The sequence below is a fragment of the Halichoerus grypus genome, chromosome 5 (assembly GCF_964656455.1).
Source record: "Halichoerus grypus chromosome 5, mHalGry1.hap1.1, whole genome shotgun sequence".
Taxonomy (NCBI): Eukaryota; Metazoa; Chordata; class Mammalia; order Carnivora; family Phocidae; genus Halichoerus; species Halichoerus grypus.
In genome coordinates, this window is record NC_135716.1 from 85,773,488 (window position 1) to 85,787,831 (window position 14,344).

General features: G+C 40.7%; 1 protein-coding gene across 7 annotated transcripts in view; it reads right to left on the reverse strand.

Annotated features, from left to right (window-relative positions):
• Positions 1-14,344, reverse strand: part of RPRD2 (regulation of nuclear pre-mRNA domain containing 2) — a 93,404-nt gene that overhangs the window by 46,152 nt on the left and 32,908 nt on the right. For all 7 annotated transcript variants that reach the window (XM_036098329.2, XM_078072485.1, XM_036098328.2 and 4 more), the window contains exon 2: positions 2,607-2,736. In XM_036098329.2, the coding sequence (XP_035954222.2) occupies positions 2,607-2,736 (130 nt within the window). The remainder of the gene's footprint in view (positions 1-2,606; positions 2,737-14,344) is intronic.

Consider the following 14,344-nt stretch of genomic DNA (forward strand, 5'->3'; position numbering starts at 1 on the left):
TAAAAACACTTTTGGCACTGGGGTGCCTCAGATGGTTGAGCATCTGCCTTTGGCTCAGGTCATGATCCCGGGGTCCTGGGATTGAGCCCTTAATTAAGTTGGGCTCTCTGCTCAGCGGGCAGTCTGCTTGTCCCCCTTCCTCTGCCTCCCCTGCTCATGCTCTCTCAAAATAAATAAAATCTTAAACAAACAAACAAACAACATTTTCAGCACTTGAAATTTTAATTTAAAGGACTGAACTTGCGGTGCCTGGTGGCTCAGGTGGTTAAGTGTCTGACTTCAGCTCAGGTCATGGTCAGGGTCCTGGGATGGAGCCCTCTGTGTGGCTTCACACTCAGAAGGAGTCTCTGCTTGTCCTTCTCCCTCTGCCCCTCTCCCTCTCAAATAAATAAATAAGATCTTTAAAAAATAAAAAAATAGGGGCGCCTGGGTGGCTCAGTCGTTAAGCGTCTGCCTTCGGCTCAGGTCATGATCCCGGGGTCCTGGGATTGAGCCCCGCATCGGGCTCCCTGCTCAGTGGGGAGCCTGCTTCTCCCTCTCCCTCTCCCTCTCCCCCTGCTTGTGTTCCCTCTTTCGCTGTGTCTCTCTCTGTCAAATAAATAAATAAAAATCTTTAAAAAAAATAAAAAATAAAAAAAATAAAAATAAAAAATAAAAAAATAAAAAAATAAAGGACTGAACTTTATGTCCTTCCACCTTTTTCTGTGAAATCAGTTACAGTAATATAAAGCAGTTGTTTTAAAAAATATCTTTGCCTAGTAAAATAAAAGCTAACAACCCTATATTAACCCATGAACTCGGTCACAAAGTCTAAGTCTAGGAAACACTAGGTTAAGTTATAAAAAGACTATAGTGAGGGGCGCCTGGGTGGCTCAGTCGTTATGCGTCTGCCTTCGGCTCAGGTCATGATCCCAGGGTCCTGGGATTGAGCCCCACATCGGGCTCCCTGCTCCGCGGGAAGCCCGCTTCTCTCTCCCCCACTCCCCCTGCTTGTGTTCCCTCTCTCACTGTCTCTCTGTCAAATGAATAAAATCTTCAAAAAAAAAAAAAAAGACTACAGTGATATTTACAGCAGAAACTCTAAGTAGAGACCATCCAGCATACTGCTTTTCTTACTCTAAATTATACTGGGTTTATATATGCAAAGAAATAACACAGATTGTGGTTAAATGGCAAAGAAAGTGGGCTTTGGGGTCTAGACAGGCTTGGGTGGGAATTGTCCCTCCCTCCCCCCAACCCTGCCAGCTGTGAGAACTCAGGCAAGCTACTGAATCTCTCTAAACCACTTTCCTCCTCCTTAAATGGGAACAACAGCAGTAGCCACTTTAAAAAGTTGCTCTCAGGATTCAATGACTTAAAGCATACAAAGCACTCTGTATTATACCTGGTCAATTACAAGTGTTCAATAAACACTAGGTGTTATTGTTATTATTTTATGTACTTCTTTTCTTTTTTTTTTAAAGATTTTATTTTTAAGTAATCTCTACACCCAATGTAGGGCTTGAACTCACAATCCTGAGATCAACAGTCCCATGCTCTACCGACTGAGCCAGGTGGGCACCCCTATTTTATGTTCTTCTGACATGTGTATAAATCTTTTAGTACATTCACATAGAACCAAAATAAACACCTCAAGTTAATAATCCAAAGGAAGGAAAAAGGATCATTCAATTTTGAATGGGTTAGTACCAACAAATGGACAGATAATGTACAATATTCACATATTTATATAAATATATAACATGCTAATCAATATATAATTTGAGGAAATACTTAGCAATTTTGATTGTTCTACATAATTATTTATCCTCCAATCATGTATGTATATCTCTTGCACCAAATAAACAACTTGCAAATATGGATGAAACACAAGGAAGACACTATTAATATAGAGTAAAAATAACATCAAATTAAGTATTCCAGCACTTTGGGAAATGCTGGGGACAATTTCATTAAGGATGGAGTAAATCAGTATGAAGTTCGGAATAAAAATTTCCACTTCTCTTTAATTACACAGAATCATAGAGGGGGCAAGATTTCAAGAAGACTGAAAGAAGAAAGGAAATGTGTAAAAAAAAAATATGAAAACAAAAGAAGCAATTGGAAAGAAGTACCAACCAAAGAGTATAACCAGGAGATATATATGGTCAAGGTAGGAGAGAAGAGGCAGAGACTAAATAACAAGCTTTCTTTTTTTTTTTTTTAAAGATTTTATTTATTTGACAGAGAGCGACAGCGAGAGAGGGAACACAAGCAGGGGGAGTGGGAGAGGGAGAAGCAGGCTTCCCACGGAGCAGGGAGCCCGATGCAGGCTCGATCCCAGGACCCTGGGATCATGACCTAAGCTGAAGGCAGACGCCCAACGACTGAGCCACCCAGGAGCCCCAATAAATAAAATCTTAAAAAAAAAAGAGAGAGAGAAGAAAGAATTTTTAAAAGAAAAATGTGTGTATTAGTGGGAAAGTTACACGAACAATTTGGGCAAAATATCCTTGGATCTTCAAACATGTACAACTATTAACAGTTCTTACTGACAGGTAAAAAGGAAAACTAAAATTTTTAATAATCTAAGCTTAGATCCCCAAAAGCAGTAAGAATTTACTTACTTCACCAGAGCAGCTGCTTCAGGAAGGACATCAGCAAATGATTCACGGAAAATGATTGCATTTTTCCTTTTGCAGTTCTGTATGACATCATTGGCGAGGTAAAAGAGATTCAAACGGTGGGGATAGGCAGCTAGAGATGACAAAAGAAAATAAATAAAACCAAATGAGTCAAATTATACTTTGTTCAACTTATTCCAAATACAGTGTTCTCAAACTGTGTAACCACTATTACATGGGTGGAGAATAGATAAACAGACAAATGAACTAATGGATCAATTTATTGAAACTAGTGTCTAAAAACACTGAGGTTAATTTTCTGTTCAAGGTGCTCCCTGAATAGATTTCCACTTCACTTTATAGATGTTTGGCACTAAAAAACTCATTAACTCTGGAGAAGCTAAAATAAAACAAAACTGTTCTCCCAAACATTTGGAAAGAATGTTTGAAGCAGCTCACCTTGTTGCAAAAACACTAGGGTTAGTGAAAGAGCATGGGCTTTAGAACCACCCAGAATGTGACCTTAGGCAAACTGCTTAACCTCCTCTACATTATTTTTGTAGATAGATTCTTTTCATCAACTAGTCCAGATACTACTCAGGTACACCTAAATCCTGCCATCTAACCAGAAGCAACACTCTGCTCCAGCACTAGGTCCTGGGAAATAAGTAATCTGATCCCATACATACACACACGAAGGTCAAGTTTTTCAAAGGCCCAAAACAAGGCCCAATCAATTTGCTTTCTGGAACCTCAGGCAAAACCATCCCAAGTTTCATTATATCCTCGACAATTTTAATGCCCATTTGGATGATTCATCACGTTTTCCAGTCTCTCAAAATCTTGATCTTAAATTCAGTGACTTCCAAAAACCACTCCTCTGCACATTTTAAAATCCCCTTTTTTGACCACAGCCTCTCATTCCCCTTATATTTGTCACTTTATTATTTTTTTATTATGTTATGTTAGTCACCATATTTGTCACTTTTATCAAGATCTCAGTTCTAAATTTTTCCTAACTTTATAGTCACTTTTAGTACTCAATTTTTTCTCTATCAATTCCACAGTCTTTGATCTATTATTTAAACCACTTTTTTTTTGAAAGAGAGAGAATGTACGTGCCTGAAAGCAGAGGGACGGAGAATCCTAAGCAGGGTCTATGCCCAGCACAGAGCCTGACTCGGGTCTCGATCTCACAACCCCGAGATCATGACCTGAGCCAGTATCAAGAGTCAGCCGCTTAACCTACTGAGCCACCCAAGCACCCTTAAACTATTAAAATACTCTTTTATTAAAACCTTCATTCTCTTTCCCTCCCCCATCCCCCCAATTTAGCCCTTCTATCACATGCATTCAACAAAATCCTAAATCTAGATCAACCTAACTGAATGCCTTTACTTGACTTTTATTTCTACTCCTGGGTTCTGCTGAAGAAAAATCATACCAGGAGGACTGAAACCATATAAATCTAGTCTCCTTCAGCTGGGCCCTCAACATTACAATGCTATAGTCCTTCCATATGTTCTTCATTATTATCAGAAATCATATGGAAATTCTATTCTCTTTAAAAAAAATGTATCCATATTTAAACACAACCAAATCAACTTACCTGAGTTAGTTAAGATCTTTCAGATTCAAGTATCTCAAAGAGTTCTCACTGTCTCCACTTTAACTCCTATTAACTCCGTAACTATAGGAGCTACTTTTGTTCGTACTTAAAATATGCAATCTACTATGCTCAAGAGCTTTATATAAATTATGCCATCTCACTTATGTTGCCACCGCTCCACTTAAACAGGAATTACCAATAAATTCCAACTTATTAAACCTGATGAAAATTTTTAAAATGTTATTTCTTTGTGGCTTTTGGCACACAGAATAATCTGTTATGGTAATTCCTCTTGGTTTCTGTCATAACCACTTTCCTGGTTTTCCTACCTCTCCGATTCCTTCTCCATATATACATGGTGAGCATGTGCAGATAGGCAGCTCCACCTGTGACCATCCTCCTTTAAATGTTGAAGTTCCCCAGCGTTCTCTCCTGAGCACTCTTCTCCATTCACCCGTGGCATCATGTTTTAAGATTTCAGGTTTTAAGTTAGTTTGTTCCACTCCTGACTCTGTCCCTTATTAGCTTTAAATACTACTTAACTCTTCTATATGACACTTTCTTTTTCTTTGTAAAATGACAACCTCACAGGGTTGTTACAAGAATTAAATGAAACAATGTATATAAAGCATTCAGGACAGTGCTTAGCACATAGAAAATGACATGCTATCAGCATAACCATCCACTTCCACAGCTTTAACTCCCACCACCTATGCATCAATGACTCCCATGTCTATGGATACCAAGCCTGGATTTCCCTTTATCAGTCAAAGCACACATCCATGTTCAAGTCTCAGAGGCACGTTGAGCTTGATTTTTCAGTATTAGTAATCGTCCTTCTCTTCCATCTGTTACTGCTCTTGTATTTAGCCAGAATTTTAGCAATCTTTCTTGACTCTTCCTCCTCCCTACCTGACCCTCACATCTGATACATCTCCAAGTCCAGCCAATTTTGTCTCGAATAGTATCTGTAAAATTTATCTCCTCTTTTCCTTCTCTTCCTATTGCTCTTTGCTGGGTTCATTACCTTTGACCTTGACTACTACTGCAGTACCCTCCTAACTGGTTATCTTGCCTCTAGACTTAGTCTCCTCAAATTTACTCTCTAAATTGCTAAATTCACTTCTAATGTGCAAACATTATCCAATTTGTTTCTCATATCAAATCCATCAATGATTTCCAAATGCTTACTAGAAAACGCCTGAACACCTTTGTCTCCATTTATGATCTGGATCTTACCTTCTCTTTCAGTCTCATCTCTTCCCTTTCAAAGTTCTATCTTTAATGAAATACAGTTCCCAGAAACCTTGCACATGGACTCTCTTTCTCTCTTGGAATTTTCCTTTTCTAGGATATCCCATCCTGAATATCTTGTGTTTTCTACTCATCCATAGAAGAAGTCCAAAATATTAAACTTAATTCATGTCAGATTTTGCCCCCCATCTTTTTTTTTTTTTTTTTTTTTAAAGATTTTATTTATTTATTTGACAGAGAGAGACACAGCGAGAGAGGGAATACAAGTGAGGGAGAGGGAGAAGCAGGCTTCCCACTGAGCAGGGAGCCCGATGTGGGGCTCGATCCCAGGACCCTGAGATCATGACCTGAGCCGAAGGCAGACGCTTAACGACTGAGCCACCCAGGCGCCCTGCCCCCCATCTTATCACTACTTCTTCCCCAAACAAACCACCTCCAACTATTTTTTTTTTTAAAGATTTTATTTATTTATTTGAGAGAGAGAGAATGAGAGAGAGCACATGAGAGGGGGGAGGGTCAGAGGGAGAAGCAGACTCCCTGCTGAGCAGGGAGGCCGATGCGGGACTCGATCCAGGGACTCCAGGATCATGACCTGAGCCGAAGGCAGTTGCTTAACCAACTGAGCCACCCAGGCGCCCACCTCCAACTATTTTAATGCAACTTCTTCCCAATGCAAACCCTACACTCTATAGTCAAATCACTATAGAAAGTCAGGAGGAAATGAGAAAAATTGGCTGAGGTAGTCTGAGAAGACGCCTGAAGACAGTGGGATTTGAGAAGACCCATCTTGAATGCTTTTCCAAACCCTCTGCAACCTAGTTCTTGCTTACTTGTTTAGCCTCAACTTTAGCCACTCTCCCTTAAAGCTGCAGTTTAGTGAACTATACTTTGTTCTCAAAGCCAAGCCCCACCTCCTTCCCTTGTCTTGCCGCCCATTTTAACAGACTAATTCTTTTTCTTCCTTCAACTCTCAGCTTATATATCACATCTTCCATGAAGCTTCCCCTGACTCTGTAAGACGCCTTTAGTGCATCCTGAAGGTACACGTGTCATACACTTATCACATTGTAGTGTACCTGACTGTATCTTCCACTAGAGTATAAGCTCCCTAAAGGCTGGAATTCTGTCTTGTTTACTGCTATGACCTCAATTACTGAGTATCTGGCAGGTGTTCAAATAATATTAGTCTGATGAAGAAGTTAAATTTTTGTAGACAGGAAGAAAGGGGAAGAGCACTCCAGCAAGAACAAGTCATGAGTAAAGGTGCTGAAAAGGATTGTGCAATGAGTGTCTTTTGTTTTGCAGAAGGGAGAAAATTAGGCTAGATTTTTAAGCTTATTTAATAATACTTACAGCATTTTCTATGTGCTAGACACTGTTTTAAAGATGATACTAATATTAACTGATATCCTTACAACAACCCTATGAGGTCGGTACTGTTACCTCCATTTAAGAGATGGAATGATGTGAACTGTCACATCTAGTAGGTACTGAAACTGGAATTTAAATATAGACAGTTGGATCGAAAGTCTACATTCTTAAATACTACCTATTTCTACTTGTGTCTGACCAGAAAGGTTTGGCTGGAAGAACAGTGGAAGAATAGGCAAAGATAACAAATTCTGATGGTTACTAAATATTGAGCTAAGAAAGTTTTAGCCTTTACTCTGTGGCTAATAAGAAACCATGAAAAGTTTTTATATAGAAGGGTATTTTAGAAAAAGCTGCAGATAATTTTATTGTTAGAAATAATAAAAAGAGCTAATAACACTGCAAGGAAGCAACCAGACAAATCTATAAAGTGAGATATTCTGCAGGGCAACTGGCCCAGTCTCATCAACAAATCAGTGGCATGAAATGTAATGGAGAGATTAAGGGACTCAAGGGACAAAGTAATCTGATATAATTAATCTCTATCCCTAAATTGCACATAGGTTTGGACTAACCACCTGTAAATGACATTTCTGGATCAACAAAAGAAATCTGAATATGGTCTGGGATTAGATAAAATGAAAATTTACTGGGCACCTGAGTGGCTCAGTCAGTTAAGCATCTGCCTTCAGCTCAGGTTATGATCCCAGAGTCCTGGGATCGATTCCCACATCGGGCTCCCTGCTCAGTGAGGAGTCTGCTTCTCCCCCTCCTTCCCACTTGTGCTCTCTCTCACTTGCTATCTCTGTCTCTCTCAAATATTTTTTTAAAAAATGAAAATTTACTGAAATGGAAATAAAAAAACCATCAAATGAAAAAAGTAGTTAACTACAGAGTGATTTCATATTAGAAAAAAAAATCTGTGAAAGAGATCAGAAAGGATATGGAATTAACTTTTAATAGTATTGATCTCTATTTTCCTTTTGCTTGCCTCTATTCTAAATCTAATCCTAATAATACATATTTGCTGCTTTCATAATAGGCTATAAGGAAATATAAGCATTTTGGCCCCAAAAGTTGAACTAGTTGTCTTGAAGTAATCTGCATTTCAGCCTGGACCTTTCCTTTGAACCATAGACTCAAATATCCAACGTAGACTCAAATATCCAACTACTTTCCCAACATCTCCTCTTGCATGTCTAATACACAGCTCAGATTCAACACATGACCTTCTGCTCTCTTCCTCCAAACTGTCTCCTCCTATAGTCTTCTCCATCTCAGTAAATGGCATTTCTTCTGGTGGCTTTTTTCAGCCAAAAATCTTGAGTCATCCTTGACTACTCATTCTTTCATACTCCACATCCAAACTCGCAGTGCAGATCTCATTAATGCTACTTTCGAAATACATACAGACTTAGGAAATTACAAATGTGGAAAGGGAGAAGATTAAAATAAATCCTGTTGTGGGGCACCTGGGTGGCTCAGTTGGTTAAGCGACTGCCTTCAGCTCAGGGCATGATCCCGGAGTCCCAGGATTGAGTCCCGCATTGGGTTTCCTGCCTAGCAGGGAGTCTGCTTCTCCCTCTGACCCTCCCCCTCTCATGTGCTCTCTTTCTCTCTCTCATTCTCTCTCTCTCAAATAAACAAATAAAATCTTTAAAAAAAAAAAAAAAAAAAAAACCCTGTTGTGCTGGACTGTAATTGGAAGTCTTGGTGTAAGCCTCATAGTTAAATATAGAAATATAAGGGGGATGAATGTGTGTGTATATGTATATGTGTAAATACAACTACTTCCTAATCTCCACTGACAAGCCTAGAAGTAATAATATCCCAATATCTAATATCTAGATCTTGGTTTCAAAGAAGAACCAGGGCTTCTTGGCGAAATGGCTGATTCCACACCAAGAAAGAAAGTTCAAGAGCTTGGAACATATTGCACCAGAAAGTAAAAAAGTGCTCAAAGTATGATGTCAGAAGGACACAGGCACTAGCTTCAAGGGGTTCCCAATGGCCAAATCTATGGAATGGACAAGTGTCAAAATCAATAATAGTAAATGATTATAAGCACTGAATAAAATAGCAATCCATGAATACATACTGATGTAAACAAACAGGTGAAGGGGGGAAGCTCTGCCTTATAATCAATCGAATGAAAACCAATAAATATAAAAGGAATGATGGCGTTTAAAAAAACAGCGTTTGGCAACCAGTTGAGTCAGTTAAGAACTGACTCAAGCAACAATAATCAATAGATGCTAAAAAGCTAGCAAGAGAAAGTTTAATGCAGAACAGGAATTTATAAAGTCTCAAACTACTTCCCCCAAAAATACTCATTTACTTTACAGTGGAGAAACCTCACAGGCAAAAACCATCTCACCAGGTGATAAAAGTTAACATCACTATTATGGGGCATATCGACATTATATTCCTCCAAATGTAATAAGTTAAGAACACAGTATCATTTCTGCAGTATGTCTGTCCAAAATTGCATAACGTGAATCTAACAATAAGGAAAAATAAAATACAAATTTATGGACAGTTTTTAAGTTACTGGTCCATATCCTTCAAAAATGGCAAGGTCATGAAAGATAAGGAAAGACTGTTCAGATTGAAGAAAAATAAGACATGACAACTAACTGCAACACATGACCCTGGACCTTTAAAGACCATTATTGGGATAACTGGTAAAATTTAACCATAGTCAGCACCTGGGTGGCTCAGTCAGTTAAGCATCTGACTCTTGGTTTTGGCTAAGGTCATGATTCAGAATTGTGAGATCAAGCGCCCTGTCAGGCTCTGCACTCAGCAGAGTCTGCTTGAGATTCCTCCCTCTGCCCCTCTCCTGGTTGATGCATCCCTGCTCCTCTCTCTCATAAATAAATACATACATAAAATCTTAAAACATAGAATATATATGTTTATAAATAAATAAATAAATAAATAAATAAATAAATAAATAAATGTCAAGAAGAGAGCTTTCACCAGAAACCTTGATCTTGGTATTGAACCTTGAGCTTGGGCTTTCCACATTTCACTTCAGAAATGTAAGAAAATACATTTCTTTTTTTTTTTTTTTTTTAAAGATTTTATTTATTTGACAGAGAGAGACACAGCGAGAGAGGGAACACAAGCAGGGGGAGTGGGAGAGGGAGGAGCAGGCCTCCCGCTGAGCAGGGAGCCCGATGCGGGGCTCGATCCCAGGACCCCGGGATCATGACCTGAGCCGAAGGCAGACGCTTAACGACTGAGCCACCCAGGCGCCCCAAGAAAATACATTTCTGTTGTTTAAGCCACACAGTCTGTGGTATTTTATTATGGTAACCCAAGGTTATTAATGCAACTATAAGGAGAATACCTTTTTTTTTTTTAGGAAATGGACAATGAAGTATTAAATAGGGCATCATGTCTGCATCATACTCTCAAATAGTTCAGCGAAAAAAAATGTGTGTGCATGGAGATAGCAATGAGAGAGCAAATAGAGATAAAATGTTAATTACTAGGGAATCTGGGGGAAAGGTACACAGGAGGTCTTTGCAATATAACACAACTTTAAATTTGAAATGATTTAAAACTAGCAAATTAAAAAAAAACTGGAACTCTAACTACTACTTACCATTGTATTGGTCTAACACATAGTATGCTTTCAGAATGAATACATTAGAAAGAAAGAGAACAAAATACAATGAAAAGAAGAAAAGGAATGAAAAACGAGTAGTCTTCTATTCAGTTTGGTTCGTAATCCCAGAGGGCAGCTGGCTTATATGTAACTATAAAGGATAGGCTTCATTTAAGGTACGGTTAGGTATTCTAGAGGTTGTTGCAGAAGATCATTTAGGTATAAAATCAGTGTTCTCACAACAGCAATTCCTCAACAATCTAGAAACTAAGAACTCAACCCTCTTTTTATCATTATGAAGAAGGGGAGAGAGACTGACAATAGGAAAAGATGGGCCAGGGCGCCTGGGTGGCTCAGCTGGTTAAGCATCTGACTTTGGCTTAGATCATGATCTCAGAGTCCTGGGATCTAACCCGCCCTAGGTGGGGAGTCTGCTTATCCTAATCCCTCTCCCTCTGCCCCTCTCCCTGCTCTTGCGCCAATGAATAAATAAAATCTTCAAAAAAAGGAAAAGATGGCCCACTGATTGATTTAAAAAAATAAGTAAATTATTCAAAATAAACCTGCTAACCTAGTGGCAAAAGGGTTAGATGATTTTTTTTTAAAAGATTTTATTTATTTGACAGAGAAAGAGAGAGAGCACAAGAAGGCAGAGTGGCAGGCAGATGGAGAGGGAGAAGCAGGCTCTCCGCTGAGCAGGGAGCCCGACATGGGGCTCGATCCCAAGACCCCAGGATCATGACCTGAGCCGAAGGCAGCCGCTTAACCGACTGAGCCACCCAGGCGCCCCTGATGATTTTTTTTTTTTTAAGATTCATTTATTTTAGAGAGAGAGGAAGAGAGAGCACGAGTGGGAGAGGCAGAGGGAGATGGAAAGAGAATCTCAAGCAGACTTCACGCTGAGTGCAGAGTCCAATGTGGGGCTCGATCCCATCACCCTGAGATCATGACCTAGGCCAAAATCCAGAGTTGGGACGCTTAACCGACTGTGCCACCCAGGTACCCCAGAAGGGTTAGATGACTTTTAACTTGAGTTAATATTAATATTTTATGTCTGCCTTGCCTTGTTCCAAAAATGGGTTAAGGCAACAGATATAAAAAATAAAGTGTTTTCAACCTGAGTGGTCTTTCCATTACAGAGAATAGGTATTATGGTATAATGGAAAAGGTACAAGCATGAGTCAGAAGGCCTGAACTGTAACCCTTGAAAAGGATTAATTTTCATTAGCTTTAGTCTGACTTCATTTGTAAAATGAGGATGTTGAAAGGAAAAACAGGGATAGCACCTGGGTGGCTCAGTTAACTGTCCAACTCTTGATTTTGGCTCAGGTCATGATCTCAGGGCTGTGAGATCAAGCTCCGTTGTCAGGCTCCATGCTGAGTGCGGAGTCCCCTTGTCCCTCTCCCTTCCCCTGCTTGCGTGAGCTCACTCCCTCTCTCTCTCTCAAATAAATAAATAATAAAATCTTTAGAAGAAGAAGAAGAGGAGGAGGAGGAGGAGGAGGAAGAAGAAAAGTCCACATGGACAAAAACATTATTTATAACTGTGGAAAAACTAGAAGCACCCTAAAGAATCATAGTAAGAAAATAGTTTGTAAAGGTACATCCACATCATGTGGTTGTTAAGTAGGTGTCTGTAAATAACACGGAGATGCTTGTCTTGCGTTAAAGAAAAACACAGTAAAGAAAAATGTACTAAAATGTACATAAAACTGGATGATAATTATCTACATTTTCTATAATACAGTTACATGATCTTTTTATTAAAAAAAATGAAAGTATATACAATAACTGACTTGTATTAGCTGTTACTAGCTATCACTTTATAGCCCCCATCCCCCATGCCCAGGTCCCCCTGTCTGTGAAGTCCCGCCCAAGCTGTTCTCTCCCCTGGGTGGGACAGAGCGTGGCTAGAGGGCCTCTAGGGAAAACAGATGCCGGCGCCCCACAAGAAGTGGTGGGCTGTGCTGATGGGGAGGAGCGGTGGGTAAAGGTGGCGGCCTTTTTCCCCAGTCTGCCTGGGGTCACTCCTCTTCCATGGGGTGGGGGCGGGAGCCTTACAGCTGGTCCTGTTGGCATCAGCTGCCCGCTCAGCGTCCCCCTCCATGATCAGCATGGTAATGCGTGTATCCTCTGTCACCCCAGGAGGGCCACAGCTCTGAAGCAGCCTCATGAAGGAGGTGGGAGAAGGAAAGGGTTGGGTAGCCAGCCTGCTGAGGGCAGTGGTGTCAGGGGGTGGGGCTTGTCGGCACAAGAACTCACAACAGCTACTCGTCTGGGCACAGAGGAGAAACTGCAGTTAGGGGGTGAGACCAGGAAATCTAGAGAACACAACCACCACCCTTTCCACCCAGTTCTGCCCCCTGAACCCCCAGGAGCCAGGATGGAGGAGCAGCAGAGCCCCCTGCAGGACTTCACCCTGCCTTCAGTCTGGGTTCTAGCTCCAGCCTCTGCACCCACTGAGGAGGAGAGCAGGGGCCGGGAGCAGGCCTGTGTGGGTGTCATGGCCCTTGGACCCCTTCTGTCATCAGAGTGGTTTTGGCTCTGGCCTGGGACTTTATGACATGTCTGGGACCCTGAATCCTGAAGCTTCCCTGCTCCCGGCTGCTGATTATCAATGTCCAGGCTGTGGGTAGGGGGTGCTCCAACACCCACAGGGTTTGGGGCACTGGAGGCCTGGGCTTGGGGCTGCAGGAAAGCTGCCTGAATGTATTTTTTAAGAAACTCCACTTTAGTGGAATAAAGTAAACTTTATTCTCTTAAAAAAATATATATATATATATATTTTTTTTTCAGATAGCTTGTTAATAGCTGACTCGTATTATCTATAGTTACCTTCAGCTTCAATATCCTATAATTTAAAAAATATTTATTTGTGGCATTCCTGGGTGGCTCATTTGGTTGGGCATTTAACTCTTTGGTTCAGCTAAGGTTGTGACCTCGCTGTCAGGGGATTGAGTCCTGCACTGGGCTCCATGCTTGTCTCGAGTCTGCCTGGGATTCTCTCCCTCTCCCGCTGCCCCTCCCTCCACTTGCTCACTCGAGTGCGCTCGCTCTCTCCCTCAAAATAAAATAATTAAATAAAATCTTTGGGGCACATGGCTGCCGCAGTCGGTTGAGCATCCCACTCTTGGTTTTGGCTTGGGTGGTAATGTCAGGGTCATGGGATTGAGCCCCACGGGCTCCGTGCTCAGCATGGAGTCTGCTTAAAGATTCTTTCTCTCCCTCTGCCTCCCCTCCCCGTGTGCAGGTGTTCTCTCTCTCAAGTAAATAAATCTTTAAAATAATAAATAAATCTTTAAAAATATATGTATTTATAAGTATATATATATAGTACAAATAATGGCAGTGCCACAAATATTTAAAGAGAAGAAAATTATACTTTTTCCCAAAGAATCTGTATCTTCTCTTTAAAAAGGTAAATCCTGGGGTGCCTGGGTGGCTCAGTCATTAAGCGTCTGCCTTCGGCTCAGGTCATGATCCCAGGGTCCTGGGATCGAGCCCCACATCACGCTCCCTGCTCACCGGAAAGCCTGCTTCTCCCTCTCCCTCTGCCTCCCGCTCCCCCTGCTTGTGTTCCTGCTCTCACTGTCTCTCTCTCTCTCAAAAAATAAGATCTTTAAAAAAATAAAAATAAAAAGGTAAATCCTCCAACTTCCTTAAAATCACTCGGTTGATTTGTTGAGGGTCAACAAGAAAAGAATAATTATCTGAAAAAAGCATCGAGGTAGCAGAGAGAACACTGAACTACACAGAAAATCTGAGTGCCACACTGCTCCACTACAACATTGAGGACAATCATCTATCATCTAAACTAGGGCACTATGAGAGTAAAAAGGGTGCTGATCCCATCCCATCACCTATGTGTAGTGCTGAGCAAGAACTAGCCTA